The 17089-nt window shown below is 43.1% G+C and overlaps 1 protein-coding gene and 1 long non-coding RNA gene across 4 annotated transcripts in view; one reads left to right on the plus strand and one right to left on the minus strand.

Annotated features, from left to right (window-relative positions):
- Positions 1-16: 16 nt before the first annotated feature.
- LOC127049805 (uncharacterized) lies at positions 17-16843 on the plus strand. Of its 3 annotated transcripts, XR_007774062.1 has the most exons (5): positions 3819-3874; positions 3954-4120; positions 10877-10927; positions 16226-16442; positions 16682-16843. It is a non-coding gene; the product is annotated as an uncharacterized LOC127049805 (long non-coding RNA). The 3 variants fall into 3 exon arrangements; XR_007774061.1 differs by lacking the exons at positions 3819-3874; positions 3954-4120 and adding an exon at positions 17-314; XR_007774060.1 differs by having other exon boundaries at positions 3814-4120.
- Positions 16446-17089, minus strand: part of BEND6 (BEN domain containing 6) — a 35269-nt gene continuing 34625 nt past the window's right edge. The window contains exon 9 of the mRNA XM_050950905.1: positions 16446-16550. Coding sequence (XP_050806862.1) covers position 16550 — 1 coding nt within the window. The 3' untranslated portion in view covers positions 16446-16549. The remainder of the gene's footprint in view (positions 16551-17089) is intronic.

The raw sequence follows: 17089 nt of genomic DNA on the forward strand, positions 1-17089 counted from the left end.
AGCGGCGGCTGTCGGTGTGGTTCTCAGCAGAGGTGGCGCGCGGGAAGCGCGACGGGCCGCTGCCAGGCACTCGCAACTAGCTGGGCCTCCTCCAAGCAGCCCACTCCCCCCTCGGCCGGGCCCTGCCCTCTTCACTGCTGCTGCTGGGACTTCTCCTTTCCTAACGTGTTACATGTGAAGAGGCAGGTGCCAAGCCGGGGCTGGGAGCATCCTGCCTCCCTGCTGGGCGGGCGCTGCCAGCTGCGTGAGGCACGTGGGCGGGGATCTGCTCTCCCAGCAGGCGCAGACACCCACCTGACAGCCCCGTCACCTAGGTGAGTACAGCACAGACGTCACAGTAGGGCCGGCTCCAGGTTTTTTTGCTGCCCCTCCCCCCCGGCTTTTTTTTTTTTTTTTTTGGCTTTTACACGTTAGCACTTTGCAGTTTTGTTTTGACTGTTTAAAATTAAAAAAAAATGAAAACAGAGAATCTGCAGTTAGTGAAATAAAACAATTTCCTACTAGTGTAATTTTAACGTTTAATTTTAACAAAACCCTCCTGCCTGGCCCAACTCTTACCTTGCTGCGGATCTGGCCCGAGGTGAATTCAGCTCCCGTCACCACTGCTCCCAAGGCCAGGGGTTGGGGCCGCTGCTGGATCCCAGCCCTGCTCATCCTTGAGCTTCGCCTTGGCCCTGGCATGAGCTGAGCTCAGCCCAGGCTGCCGCTCTGCTCCCCTCTCCCCTTCCCTGGCAGGAGGCGGTGCAGAGGGGAGGAGGAGGAGTCAGAGGTGGGGACAAGCCAACGAGGAGCAGCCCACCCAGGTGCCATGTTCCCCCAGTCCTCTGCAGCCAGAGCAGGGCTGTGCTACTGGCTACCACCTGAGGGGTGGGAGTGGCAGCTGACCGTGGGAGAGCAGCGGGGACAAGCTGAGGAGGAGCAGCCCGTCCTCTGCAGCTGGGGAAGGGACGGGCTACTGGCTCCCGCCACTCTTCCGCGGTCAGCAGCCACCCCCCAGGCAGAGCCAGTAGCACCGCCCTGCCCTGGCTGCAGAGAACGGGCCGCTCCTCAGCTTGCAGCGGCAGGGACAAGTCGAGGAGGAGCGGCCTGTCCTCTGCAGCCAGGCAGGGCCGTGCTACCGGCTCCCGCTGCCCTTCCGCAGTAAGTGGCCACACACATCCCCAAAGGCGGAGCCGGTATCACGGCCCTGCCCCAGCTGCAGAGGATGGGATGCTCCTCCTTGGCTTGTTTGCACCGCTCTCTGGCGGTCAGTGGCCCCGCAGCATTATGCCACCCCATATATTTTGCCACCCTAGGCACCTGCTTGTTTAGCTGGTGCCTAGAGCCGCCCCTGCATCACAGTGTGGATGGGCAGGTACATCAGACCACCCTGCCCCGTGAGCTGTATTAACCTAGCCCAGAGGTTCACTGAAGAAGGTAAGACACGCATCCAAAGTCAGAACCTGTCCTGAGCTCTTAGCTGTTGGTGCCGCTGCAGGATGTAAACAGCTCTCTAGTGTAGCCATAGATGTTTCCCTTTTGCTTAGTATTTTGGCTCTGTCCCACTCTCTTTAGGGAAAATTTCACTGTGGTCACCAGAGACTTTCTTTCCCCACTGTTATTCTACCAAAGTCAGAATCCATGCAATATGTCCACAATTGCTCCACACACTGAAGTTTCACAGATGCAGAGCCTAGATCCATAGAATTAGAAAGGATCACACCAGTCATCTAGTCTAACCCCCTGCCAAGATTTAGGATTTGTTATGTCTAAACCAGCGGTTCTCAATCCCCGGCCTGCGGGATGCATGTGGCCCAATTAGCAACACCACCAGGCCATGCAGAGTCCAGGTTCCCAGATGCGTGACTGCCCGGTGCGGTGTAGTCTGGGCTGCCTAGCCCGGCATGGCAGGGTCGGGGTCGCCTGCCAGCCCCGTGTGGCAGGGGACTGGGGCTGCCAGCCGACCCTGCAGAGTTCAGGGGCCAGGGGGCCAGGAGCTGGGGTGGCTGGACGGTCCTATGGGATCTGGGGCTGCCGACTGGCCCCACTGGGTTTGGGATCTGGGCCCTGGGGCTGCCCCACAGAGTTGGGGGCTGAGGTCAGCATCAGGGCTGCTGGCCAGCCCTGCAGGGTTGGGGTCTGGGCTGCTGGCCAGCTGCCCTGCCACCCGGCCCTGCATGGCTGGGTCCAGGGTCAACGCTGCCACCTGGCCCTACACAGTGGGATCTGGGGTCCCTACAGCCCGGCCCCCACCCAAGGCTCCACTTCTGGCCTCACTCTGTGGAGGAGGGGTCTCTGGGCAGGAGGCGCTGGGCATAGAGGTCTGTGGGGAAGGAAGGTTTGGGGGCAGGGGGGGTCGCTGTGGTTCTCAAACTGCAGCCCAGTTAATGCATTGTGGGCTACATGCCCACAGTGATAAATAGGTTGAGAACCACTGGTCCAAACCATCCAAGATAGATGGATATCCAGCCTCCTTTTGAAAATCTCCAGTGAAGGAGATTCCATGATCTCCCTAGGCAGTCTACTCCATTGTCCTGCTGTTATTACACTTGGGAAGTTTTTCCTGAGATTTAATCTAAATCTGCTCTGCTGTAGTTTGAACCCATTGCATCTTGTCCTGCCTTCTGCGGCAAGAGAGAACAACTTTTCTCTATCTTTTTTATGGCAGCCTTTCAAGTATTTGAAGACCACTATCATGTCCCTTCCTTAATCTCCTCTTTTCCAAAATTAACATATGTAGTTCCTTCAGTCTTTGCTCAGATGGCTTGCATTCCATCCCTTTGCTCATCTTTGTTCCTCGCCTCTGGATCCTTTCCAGTTTCTCTACATTAGGGGCCGGCAGCCTTTCAGAAGTGGTGTGCCGAATCTTCATTTATTCACTCTAATTTAAGGTTTCGCATGCCAGTAAAACATTTTAATGTTTTTAGAAGGTCTCTCTATAAGTCTATAATATATAACTAAACTATTGTTGTATGTCAAGTAAATAAGGTTTTTAAAATGTTTAAGAAACTTTATTTAAAATTAAATTAAAATGCAGAGCCCCCGGGCAGGACCAGGACCTGAGCACTGTGAGTGCCACTGAAAATCAGCTCGTGTGCCGTCTTCGGCATGTGTGCCATAGGTTGCCTACCCCTGCTCTACATCCTTTCTGTACATCGGTGACCAAAATTGAACACAAGATATTGAGCTTTCTGAGACGAAATGGTTGAGGTGCCCATGTAACACTTACCCTACCATGCAAGTCTCGCCGGTTTCCAGGGCTAGCTCCACTCTGCCAGGCTTCCAAACAGAGCAGTTGTGGCTAAGGAATGATATATGGGGAGGCACTAAGCATCTACAACTGCTCTCCAGCAGAGGGCGGGTACTATCTAGAGCTGTTTGGAAAATGATGGGTTTTCTACTGAAAATGTTGAAGAAAATGGAAAAAAAATGTTTCCATCACAAATTTCAATGCTTAAGTGAAAATTCAAATACAAAAATATTTTGGCCAAAACAAAAATATTCTTGGAATTGCTGCTTGTCCCCATCCTCTGTGGGTTAAATTTCCTGGTCAGACTGCATCTCCTCTGATTACCACAATATCATCTCTTAGAGATGAGAGGCAGTGCATCATGGGACTCACTGGGCAGTGAATTTGTAATTGTAACTTTGAATTTTAAGAAGATGGAATAAGGAAGGGAACCCCTCTTTTGGAAAAAGAATCCAAAATCTCAATTTTTCCAAAAATTTCCAGAGTCGTCTTTGCAAAAGTCCTGAAGCTGCTCTGTAATAGTTTATGAATACTGTATATGAGCAGATTATAGGAATGTTTACTGTATGAATATGTTTAATTAGTTTATTAGCAGGGAAAAAAAGCAGGAAGGTGAGACAATGGCTCCATGTAAGACGCCGCCAGGTAAACACTACTGGGGGATGGGGAGATTAAGAGACAGTGCCTGATCTATTCTAGCCAAGTTACACAGCTTGTTTTTCAGATGCAGGGGACCAACAGATGAAAATGACTATAAATATTTACAGTATTCAGAGGGGAGGCTGTTGTTTGGGAGCTGGTCGTGGCAAACAGACTGACAGACACAAACACCCATGTAGGGTCTAAAAGAACTAGGCTTTCCAAGGTTTCCAGGAGGATGGTAAGCCTCAGGTGAGGGAGATGTGCATATTTCTCTTTTGTTTTCACTTGTCCCTAATGTTAAGATTGAATTATACCTTGTTTTAAGAAGCCCGCTTTGGGTCATTGTATTTATCACTGTTCACAAGCTCCCAAATGGATGAACCACAGGTATTCAAATCAGTTGAACCTGTTGGAATAAACACAGTTGAGCCACAGGGTACTGTAACTCAGGACCTAGTCTAAGAGTGGGAGAATTGTAGCATTTCACCCCAGGAAAGGCCAGGGCATTAAGTCTGACGTGAGTGGGTGCGGTCAGAGATAGCAGAGAAGGGTCAGAGGTAAAGCTAGCTCTGTATCCATGATAATTGCCCACATCTGAGGAAATTGGAGGGGAGACTTTTCTACAATGAATAAATATATATATTTTTGTCACTGGTCAAGGAATACTACATGTTATTGTCAGCAGTTTGTAACTGTAATCTATAAAGTGAAGGAAAAAAATCCAAAGAACTTGACTCTTATATATTAATAATTGTAAACAAACCTGTGAATGTATGAATGGTATTGTGGTAGTGCTTAAGAACCCAGTTATGGACCAGGACTGGGTGCTGTACAAACACAGAACAAAATGATAGACCTTGTCCCAAAACTGTTTACAATCTAAGTATAATAAAAGAAAACAGATGGATACAGAAAGACATTATTATTATTATTTATTATGGGAGAGTACAAGGAAACGTTGATAATATTGATTAGCATGATAGGCTGTGATATCAGCACACCAGCTTGCTATCTGTTGTCAAGTTTTTTGTAGGCATCAAAACACAGAGGATTTCCCCTCTAGGCAAAACTTTAAAGTTATAAAACCAGGGATAAACCTCCCTCTTAGCACAGGGAAAATTCACAAGCTAAAACAAATGATAATCTAATGCATTTCTTTGCTATTACTTACTATTTCTGTAATATTAGATGCTTAGTTCAGATATGATTTAGAAAGATGTATTTTCCCTGCCCTGGTTCCTTGCTGACCGGAGAGAACAAAGGAACACAAAACAAAAACCTTCCCCCACAGATTTGTAAGTATCTTCTCCCCTCATTGGTCCTTTTGGTCAGGTTACTTGAGCTTCTTAACGCTTTACAGGTAAAGGAGGGATTGTATGCTACCCTTAGTTGTATGTTTATGACAGGGCCACTGGACCTATTTCAATCACATGGCGCCAGCCACCTGTGACACCTTTAAAGGAACTGTTCTTAGACGTATACATTTTAACAAGCCCTGTAGCATCATTTTAATTGATAAATGTGTCAGTACTTTAAAAGTGCTAAAAGCAAATTGATAAACTATTAAGTTTAATTAGGGTGACCAGACAGCAAATATGAAAAATTGGGACGGAGGTGGTGAGTAATAGGAACCTATATAAGAAAAAGACCCCAAAATCGAGACTGTCTCTATAAAATTGGTACATCTGATCACCCTAAGTTTAGTAAATCTCTAATGTGATTATACCTTAACTTGCAAAAAACAGCATGTAACTTTTGTTACCTTTCTGGATTAATTCTCTATCCACCCTGTGCAGTCCTGAAAAGGACAAAGTACGTGGTACAAAGCCATTTTGTATTGAGAACAAACCAGCAACCTAGCAACATATTTTTCTGCTTGCAAATATTAACCCTATTAAATTAACTGTTTTAGAAAAAAATGAAAAAAAGTGTGTGTGTGTGTGTGTGTGTATGTATATATATAATTAAGAGTGGTTTTCATATATGATATGTAGTATCCTAATATTATGGAATCACTTTCACATGGATTGCCTGAGGAAACTGATGAGAATAAGATGGCAAGACAAGGTTCCAGATACTTATGTTCTCATACTGGCAGACATTCCAAGCATCCGTACTCTGTTGATGAAATCACAGATGAGATGTGCAGGCCATATCACCAGAATGTCAGATGAGCAACTGCCAAAGAAGATCTTTTATGGCAAGCTAAAGGAGCTAAAGCACTCTCTGGGAGGCCAGAAGAAACATTTCAAGGACTCCCTCAAGTTATCCTTGGGGTGTTTCAAAATTGACCCAGAGTTTTGGGAAATATCTGGCTCATCATCATTCTGCCTGGTGAAGCCTCATCCTTACTGGAACTACAGTCTATGAGTAGAGGAGAACTGTTGAGGTGAGCAGAAGTGCCATCAGCATATAGCTCGCAACAGCAGCATGTCCGCTGTTGATCAAGTAACCCATAGCAGTATCTCTTGTTCAGTGTGCCAAGGACCGTTCAAAGCTTAAATTGGCCTGATCAGTGACTCGTGTTCACAGAAGTGAAACCAACCAATGATGTCATGGTCATTTTCAAACTCAAAGGACAAACAACAATGTAGTATCCTACTATTACAGAAGTTTTGAATGCTAGAGTATAAGCACATCATATGGTAATCCGACAATAAGCAAATTTCCTGTTACTATAATTTGCATTATCCCCCTTAAAGTCTGGGTTGCTGTGTTGATTATAGTTTTAGGCCTCTCTTTACCTATGACCTCTAGGACCCAATTCTCTCTTCATTGACACATGCACAAGTTCCATTGGATTCAGGAGGGATTGCAGCTGTGTGTCTGAGAATAGATTTGGGACTATTGTGTGCGCTGGTTTTGTGTCTTTCAATATCTTAAGTGCTTATATATTTGTCCATTAATTATCTGCGTCTGATATTGCACACATTCATTTAAACAGAGTAGTTGAAGCAATATATCATCTTCTTATGCCATATGTCCTGTATTTTTACTGTTTAACTATATATTAAAATGTAATAGCTAACATATACCTTAATCACTACTGTTAGTTGTATAAATAATATTTACTTTAAAAACTGATAGTTAAACAGGTATTGTTTTAGTTCTCATAAAGAAACTTGAATGAACAAGATCCATGTTTGATTACTTAAATATATTTACAGTTTATGAGCTTAATGGCTGTCCATCATATGTGACGGTGTCACAGCATCTTGTATGTGAGGCTGTATAGTCCAATCTGTGAGGAGCAAGATTGTGAACAGATGTTGTATAGAAATGTGTAGGCTCCCATCCATAGCATGATGCTTTGCCCTTTTTTTCAATTTCTTTTTATCAAGTTCCTTAAATTTGTCTAAAGATGTTTTGTACTTAGTACCACACCTATACGACCAATGTTACACTGCGGAAGCAACAGTTCACTCAGCACACATTTCAAAACTGAAGATTATGTCAGTCTTTCTCAAAGAGTTTACAACCTTTACTGATAGATGCTATCCATTCAGGTCTGTCCTTGGCTGGGTCTTTGAAGTTATCAATATTTATGCTCCAGCATGTGAACAAAAGTCTCCAGAACAACAAATCAGGGCTTCTGTGATAGAACCATTTGAATTTCTCCTGGAAGTTCTGCTTCTCTTGCAGAAAAGCATGTGTGCCATTTTCCAATTTTTCCCTGTACTGCACATATACTAACCCACAGATGAGACCCTGGACATATGTGGAGGAGATGTCTCACCTCATCAGCTTTTTTCAGCTCTTAATCATTCAATTAAAAGAAAAAATATATTTTTGCATTGATATAGATGATGGCATAGCTGTTTTCTAATTATGAATTCAGTCATTTGAAGATGGTAAGGATATGCCTTCTGTTTTAATACAATATTTAATATTTATTAATGTAATAATTTAATTGCAGAAATTCAAACGGTAAAGGCTACTTAAAATACTAACATTGTTCCAATTTTATTGCATCAAATAATTGTGTCTCATTTACATCTACATTGTGTTTTTTTCATCCTTTTTTCATTCATAGTTATACTTGATCACAACTCTGAAAGGCTTTTTAAAAATTAGGCTCCAATCCTGCAGACATGGATGTATGTTTAATTTTACACAAATAAATAATCCTCTTGGCTTCGGTGGAATGTTCGCACATGTAGATGTTTGCAAGATTGGGACCTTAGCTGGTAAAATTCTAAAAATAGAATTTAAAAAATACCATGTGAGCTAACACACATATGTTAGGCATAGTATACACCATATTAATGGGTATTTTGCACAAAATATTAGTATAATATACATTACACATATATAAGTGTTGGGAAGTTATGTTAACTGACTGTATTATGCTCTCTCCACACAGTTCTGTTCATCCATGCCAAGTATCCAACAACACTTTGCAAAGCTGAAGTCAGCTTTGGCATTAGAAAATAGGAAACCTGTCAAAGCCAAGATACATGAATGGTGTGTCCTAGCACAGGTTGGGATGTACCCCTATGCCAAACTGGTTTGGAATGTAGTGTTCAAAACAGAGATAAGCAAAGTACAGAACAAAACAAGTTATGGAACTTATATTGCCCTCAAGGCACTGTCCTAGTGTCCTGGCTCTGTGGTTACAGGTATACTAACACAAGTGCCTAGTGGCAAGAAATGGCTCAGTCAGCAGCGGTATTCTCTGCTGTCCGTTAGGCCACATGAGGGTTTAAGGTGAGCTACCCCAACATTTATAACCTGAGACAAACAACTGGGATAAACAACTTACATACTACCTTATGCCTTTCATGACATCTGTTTGATGCCTCCCCTTGTTCCTGATATCTCAGACACAACATCTCTATTAATTGTTCTGTCAGACCATTTTATCTTGTACTAGATTGGGGTATATCTGTATTAGACTGTACTTACGGAAATATCTAGTGCCTAGTACATTTATGGAAATATCTAGTGCCTAGTACACTAATTGCAATTTTTCGACGTTCATGTGCCGAACGGTGAACTTATAAGTGTAACCCACACGCCTCCTGGGTGTGGTGTTCTGTCTTATCGAATGGCACTGAGACCACTTAGAGAGAGTTAATGAGTCTGCTCTACAGCCTTAGGTAAGAGCCATATGGCTTTTATCTCATGCAGTAGAAGCTCATGCATTTAGCTCCAGAGGTCCCGGACGAGCCCCCACTTGTAACACTGACAGACCCCAGTCGTCAGCGGGCGGGATTGAACCTGGGACCTCTGGAGCTACAATAATTGTACACTAATTATGAAGTTTTTTTTCTTTCTTATTTAAAGTTGTGCATGTGCTCAGTAATGTGGATGCTGAAACAACTGGTTATGTAGTACAATTAAATGTTTTATTTAAATGTTTTTGTCAGGGTTCCTTTCCCACTCTGAACTCTAGGGTACAGATGTGGGGACCCGCATGAAAGCCCCCTAAGCTTATTTCCACCTGCTTAGGTTGAAACCTAGTATGCTACCACCACCAAGTGATTTAACAAGAAACAGGGAAAAGACCACTTGGAGTTCCTCTTTCCCCAAAATATCCCCCCAAGCCCTTACACCACCTTTCCTACGGAGGCTTGAGAATAATATCCTAACCAATTGGTTACAAAGTGATCAAAGATCCAAACCCTTGGGTCTTTGGACGATGGAAAAATCAGTCAGGTTCTTAAAAGAAGGATTTTATTAAAAAGAAAATGTAAAAATCATCTCTGTAAAATCAGGATGGAAAATAACTTTACAGCGTAATAAGATTCAAAAAGCCCAGAGGAACCCCCTCTAGCCGTAGTTTCAAAGTTACAACAAAACAGAGATAAACTTCCCTCTAGCAAAGGTAAAATTCACAAGTTGAGAAAACAAAGATAAACTAATGTGCCTTGCCTGGCTGTTACTTACAAGTTTGAAATATGAGAGACTTGTTCAGAAAGATTTGGAGAACATGGGTTGATGTCTGGTCCCTCTTAGTCCCAAGAGCGAACACCACCAAAACAAAGAGCACAAATAAAAGCCTCTCCCCCCAACCCCCCCAGGATTTGTTCCCTTATTGGTCCTTTGGGTCAGGTGTCAGCCAGGTTACCTGAGCTTCTTAACCCTTTACAGGTAAAAGGATTTTGGTGCCTCTGGCCAGGAGGGATTTTATAGTATTGTATACAGGAGGATTGTTACCCTTCCCTTCATAGCAGGAGTCGGCAACCTTTCAGAAGTGGTGTGTCGAGTCTTCATTTATTCACTCTAATTTAAGGTTTCACGTGCCAGTAATACATTGTAACATTTTTAGAAGGTCTCTTTCTATAAGTATATAATATATAACTAAACTATTATTTTATGTAAAGTAAATAACATTTTTTAAATGTTTCGGAAGCTTCATTTAAAATTAAATTAAAATGCAGAGCCCCCCCAGACTGGTGGCCAGGACCCGGACAGTGTGAGTGCCACTGAAAATCAGCTCGTGTGCTGCCTTCGGCACATGTGCCATAGGTTGCCTACCCTTTCTTTATAGTTATAACAGTTTTATTTAATTGTCAATATAATACCCAGGGTGAAGCTATGTGAAAGCAGAAGATCTCTGATTGTCAGAAATCCCAAAGCTTATATTGATTTTGTAAGGTATTTTAAAAATATATTGGGGGTTTAGATCCTGCATTATATTCTTCATTTTAAAGGAAAAATAACAAATCTGTAGTTAGTGATTTTAGTCTAGCTAGGATGCATTGTAACTGCTGTGCTTTAATAGTTCATATTTAGAGTGTTGTACATAAAAAGGAATTTGAAATTATTAATTCTCCGTGTAACTGTCTTATGGTGAAGACTAGTACTGGTTTCCTAAGAAAAGAAAGAAAGTCAATCCTATTATAATTTCCACTTTAGTATTTGGAAAGTTTCCTATAGAAAATCCAGCTGTAGTCTCTTGCAAGGATAAGAATTCATGCTCTGTGGAAATATTTTGTCAGGAGAGAGGAACTATGTAGCACAGAATTAGTAAATAAATTGATTTACCTCCCCTCTACATAGGTTACATTAAGTGAACATGTTGTGAGATAAAAATTGCTTCTCAGAAGGAGGGTATGTATTTTCGTATTCTATTGCTTTGTCTTTAGACAATAAATGTAGCTAAGTTTGGTTATTGAGAATTAACTGTGAGTGTACTCAAACAACCTTTTCATCAAGAACTGTAACAGACAACAGCTAATTAGTGACATTGCAATTATTATGGCATGAGCTGCTGATTTCATGCTGTTTGGTGATGGAATATGACTTTGTCAAGATATGTGAGCACATTGAGGTCATAGTAAAAAAGGATAAGCCTCCATATTCTGCAGTGCCACCAGCCTCTTTTATCATCAGTTGCTTTGTGTGGAAAGTGGGAGCATATTTAAAAAATATTACTTTTGGGAGTATGTTGAGGACTGTGGGGCTCACAGGGGTGCACTCTGCTCAGTGACAACCAATCAGAGGGGCTGCTGGAGCGACCAATCAGGGACCAGAAGGGCCACCTAAAAGGAAGGAGCAGCACCAGAGCAGTCTGTTGCTGCCTGGAGCTGGAGAAGAGAGGCCTGTGTTCCTGGTTGCTGAAAGAGCAGCAGGACAAAGGACAGCTCAGTGCTGACAGGGACTGGGGGAGCAAGAGAGCTTCTGGCTGGCTGCTAGGACTGAGCCTAAGATAGTTGCTGGCAGGGACCTGGGGAACAATGAAGGAGCTCCTGGCTGGCTGCTGGGACTGAGTGAGAACTGAGCCTGGGGAGGGCCACAGGAAGGTAGTGTCTCCAGGGAGGAAGTCCTGGGAGTACGGCCCCATACCAAGGTGGGACTACTTAAAGACTGAGTCTGGGAAGGCTAGAGAGACAACAACCAAGGGGTACTGAAATAGGACCCGGTGGACTGTACACCCTGGAAGGGATCTCTTCTGAGTCACATACAGACAGTATGTGTGACTTGGCTGGAGGGTGGAATCACTGAAAAACCACCTGAGAAATCACCAACAGGGGTCACTGCAGACAAACTCAACCAGAAGCGGGAGCTCAGGAGAGGTTGGTGCCATCCCATTAATCAGATAATGAATTAGTATATTAAATAACACTTGTTCTAATGCAAATGCTTGGAGGCCCTAGAGGTAACAACTTTTGCCATGATGAAAATTGACCATCTATGCCTTTTGTTTTCTGTCGCTTACACAGTTTCTAATCCATAACTATATAGTTTTTTAATCATCTAGTGTAAGGAACTTTCTCAAGGGCTTGTTGGAAGGCCAAATAAATTATACCAAAAAGTTCTTCTTTATTCAGTTTTGTTGTCATACTCAAACAATCATAGTAGATCAGAAAACATGTTAGTTTTTTCCCTCATAAAATGCCTAGATGGCCATAATTTAACTGCAGTTAAATATCATTTCACCATTTTTTCTGGTACTGAAGGCTCAATAGTCTGTAATTCCCAGAGTCACCCCAACATCTTTTAAAATGTAATTATAATACTTGCAACTGCCCAATTCTTTGCTAGTGTAAGATGATTTAATATGAGCATACTTTCATTAGCAGCTCAGCCACTACTTTTTCGAATATCTTCAGAACATTTTGTCTACCATTCACTACTGTTGATGTTGCCACTTATTATATAGATTGGTTCTAGAACCTCCTCTTTTCGCACCATGATGTGATGTCACCTCATCTTTATAACCTGAAATGAGAATGTTTCTCAACATCCGCTCCATCAATCATCCTCCTGCTCCCCAGGAAAAGCTTGCGAGAAGGGTGCATGTGTCTTTCAATGTGCCCTGAAGATCAGCAAATCTGGGTTGTTGTGGAGTGAGGAGGTCCTCCTGGATTTCCAGTACCCCTTCCCCATCATTATTACAAGAGAAACAATGGGAGGGAGAGAATAGCTCAGTGGTTTGAGCATTGGCCTGCTAAACCTAGGGTTGTGAGCTCAATCCTTGAGGGGGCCATTTGGGGGTAAAAATCTGGGGATTGGTCCTGTTTTGAGCCGGGGGTTGGACTAGATGACCTCCTGAGGTCCCTTCCAAACCTATGATTCTATGAATAATAAAAATGTACTAACCATGAAGTTGTGTATGTTCAAAGGAGTATCTTTGGCCCTTTATTTGGAGAGGGAAAAGGAGTTGGCTCCAACACATTACTTTGTTCCCTCCTAATCCCAAAGTGGAACCAAGAATTGCCCTGTTCCTCCAACTTTCTCCCTCTGTATCCCAGCATCCTTACTCTCTCACCACTGCCCTCCAAGTTCTCCAGCTCTCTTCCCTCTGCATTGCATCATTATCTCTTCCTTTGCTGCCCATCAGCCTTCTGGACTAGAAGAGCTCCTGGAAATAACCTTGTAGAAGGAAAAGGAACAAGGAGTACTTGTGGCACCTTGGAGACTAACAAATTTATTTAAGCATAAGCTTTCATGGGCTAAAACCCACCAATCAGATACATGCAGTGGAAAATACTGTAGGAAGATATACACACAGAGAACATGGAAAAAATGGGTGTTGCCATACCAACTATAAGAAGTGTAATCAGTTAAGGTGGGCTGTTGTCAGCAGGAGGAAAAAACTTTTGTAGTTATAATCAGGAGTGTAGCAACATCTTTCAGGGCTGTTATCTGCCTGTGCCAAGAGAAAGTCAGAGCACAGCTATTTGTGTTTGACTCCATCTGTTGTGCTTACTGCCTTCAGATGTTGTAAAGCTCCTTGGCTGAACTACTGCTGCCCATGTCCAGAAGCCTGGCTGGCAGCTCATCAAAGGAAATGCACCACAGCCACAGGCAGCTCTGAGGAGGTCTTTCAGATCAGGGAGCCTTTATGATCCAGGCTAAGGCCTCCACTGACCATGGATTTTGTGGGCCTCTAGCTTTGGGGCTTAGGAAGTCCTACAGCAAATAGATAAGAGGAGTGTAGAGAACAAGGAAAGAGGCTGATGAAAGGAAATGTTCAGACATAAAAGGAGAATGCAGAAGAATAAAATATGACAGTAAGACACAGTAAATTTTAATTTTTGTATTTTTAAAGAAAGTCGCTTCAAAAATATGATTAAGTATATACACTAATAATGCAATACATACAGTTTTATGTACAATATATACACAGTAGCAAAATGTCCTTTTAGCTATATTTTATCTATGGTGTTAACACCATGAGTCAGAGCCATCTGGCATGTTGTTTTATCTGCTTTCATCTTAAACTTATCTACAAGGAAAACCAGAGATGTCAAAGATGGAGACCTATTAGAACGCCTAGTCCAGTCCCCTGCATATGCAGGAATCTTCTTTACAGTGCATTTATTAGTGCATTGTCACATAAACTGGGCTTTCAGCACTTTCCTTGGGAGACCTCATTTCACAGCCTATTACATCTTACTGTCAAGACAATTTTTTTGACATTCACCTAAATATTCTCTTTCTTAACTTCATCCTGTTACTTATATTTATATATCCTTAAACCAATCTAAATAACATCTCTATCTCCTCCACATTTAGACCCTAACATGTGTAGACTTTTACTGTGGGCTCTGATCCTTAGTCACTGCTTAGCCAGGAAAAAATATGTAGCTCTGTTAGTTTTTTTCCACTAAATGAGTTCTTCAATAACTTTGTTTCTCTTCTGTGAACTCCCTCTAATTTGTCAATATCTTTCTGGGAATGAGATGCTCAAAATTAAAAGCAATATTTCAGATGCTTCCTGCACCCAAGCTTACTCTGGCCCATATATCACTAACAAACAGATTTCTTGGGAAGCCAGAAGTCGACAACAAAAACCCTGCAAAGAATTATGGGGAAAGTGTGTCTCTAAGGTTTCCAAAGACAGAGGTCCCTCTCAATCCTACTACCCCTCCCTATAGTATCCAAAGTCAAACTGGCCTGCCAGCTGCATCTTTTTGATCAGCTACAGTGGAACACTCATCATTCAGTGGACCAAGCTAAAGGGGGTGGTCAGTTCTCAAAGGCAGGTACCATAGTTACCGCAGAGCTACAGCACCCACAGCAGGAACATACTTCCTGTCAGACCCTGTCCTATTGTCTCTCCAAGCCAGCCAGAGGAGGTATGTCAGACACTATGGACAGCAGCAGCAGCTACTATCTTTATCCTCCACAAGAAGTCCCTTCCGCAAGAGAACTGCCCTCCAGGTCAAGAGGAGCAGGAGCTCCTCTCTCCCTTCATAACCCCCTTTCTAGTCCCTGGAGAAAAAGAGAAGAGACTCCTCATGTTCATTGAAAAAAGGGATATTTGGGACTTGTGAATCAACTAAACTTTGTAGAGCCAGGGCACTGGCAGAAACGAGGCCTGAAGAGGAGGTCATGACCTCAGCCAGCAGAATCAGGTGTCTGTCCCCTGCACCTCCTCCCATGAGGTAAAACGGAGTGGGAAGCTGTGGGAAATGGAGTGGAGAAAGACACACAACTTTAAGGGACAGTTTTTCAAATTAGGGCTCTCAGTGCTGCCAGGTGATTTTTATCTGCCTTCGGGTTACTGTAATTTGCCTTTTCTCTCACACCCTTCTAAGAAATAATCTAAAATTCACCAGACCACATATAGGTGAATATGGAGGGCTAATAATGGAGAACTGCCCTGGCAAAATTCTCACACGCTGGCAGCCACACCCTTACTATATCCAGAAGAGAAAAGATGCTCCAGGTCCTCCATGCATCTAGGCCAAAAGAAACCTAAGCTGCCTCCCAACTCCTTAGAGATAAAAGTGAGCCTTAGCTCCCTCTTCTTCCCCACTCCACTTATTAGGGCAAAAGAACAGCAGCTCCTGAGAGAAGCACTCCCTGCTGACCCAACAGTATTCTTGGCGTGGATCAAGAAAGGGAACCCCTTTGGGTTTAGGTGCCTAAGTCTCTGTAGGTCTGGGTCCTTGAGTCCCTGTTTTTTCATCCCTCTGAAGGCTAACACTGTCTGCATCCTAACACTGTCTGTCCATATTTCAAACCTCTCTGGATCCCTTGGATTATAGTAAAGAACCTTCTTCTGTCTGGAAGACTAAAGATCTTGCTCTCATATGTATAGATGGGTGTTTGGTCTGGGCTGTGAAGCTCCTCGTGGTTTTATTTTTGGCATTATCTTAAATAGTGTGTCCATTATCTGGTTATAAAGAACATTTGTATTATTTTGGAACAAGTTATAATCCATTCTGAACTACAGTAGGGCATGCATGTATTTTATAATATCTTAAATCTGACGATATTGAAGCATTTTGAATTTTTCTTCTACACTGTGGAATTTTCATTACAAATCAAAAAATTGGCCCCAGACCTCTATTCCTCTTCCATTATCTTTACCAACTAGGTTCTGAACACACTGTTAAGTGTTAAGTGTTAAGTGTCACTTCTTCCTGCCCATTTTCTACTGTCCCCATCCTCCAGTGTCTGTCTGAACCGCTATGAAGGGTCTGCTTTTACTTCTTGTCGGAGCTCCTGAAATCCTGTCTGCAGCCCTGGTTGGGAGTAGGAGCTGGTGAGTTTCTGCCTTGAGACTCCATGCTGGAAGAAGTTGGTGTGACACCGCCTTGCTGAGCTTGTGTACTGGCAGGAGGAGGAGCCAGAGAGCTGTCACCATGCTGAACTGGTGTGGGAGGAGCCGGTGAGTCATCATCTTGTTGATCTTGCACGCTGGAAACAGGAGCCGATGGGATGGTGTCCTGAGTACTGGGAGGAGGAGCTGGTGAACCACTGTTGAGACAATTAATATCTAAACTAGGGATTATTGAAAGTAGTTTTGAGACTCCTACTGCTCTTAATTTCTGAGCAGCAGACTCTGTTTATTTAACTTTAGCTCATTTCCTCCTTTGACACTCTCTCTTTTTCCTTGTGTCTCCTCAGCCTGATGGTTTTCAGATGAAGTTTTTTTCTCTCTGCTTGGGACTCAGTAGTGAAGTACTTGTAGATCTGAATTGTGGCCTGGATTTTGATGTTTGTTTGTTTGTTCTTTTTTTAAATTTGCTCCCTGCAGTGCCATCAGAATAAATTGGTTATTGGTCTGTGCATGAGTTGTTACTGCAGCATTACATTATCTGCTCTATTTTTCTTGACCTCTCTTCCCTGCACTCCATTTTGGGGAGGTGTACTGAAGGGGCTATAGATCTACTGATAACTTTTAAATCTCTTCTAATTCGGGAGTATGGTTTTACATTCTCAATTGACCATTTTGGAAATAATTATCCTGGAGATATTTTTTCCCTTTAGGTAAGAAAATTTTGCATTAGTGGAAATTTGGGCAGTGCAATGGCC

The sequence above is a fragment of the Gopherus flavomarginatus genome, chromosome 4 (assembly GCF_025201925.1).
Source record: "Gopherus flavomarginatus isolate rGopFla2 chromosome 4, rGopFla2.mat.asm, whole genome shotgun sequence".
NCBI classification, from domain to species: domain Eukaryota; kingdom Metazoa; phylum Chordata; order Testudines; family Testudinidae; genus Gopherus; species Gopherus flavomarginatus.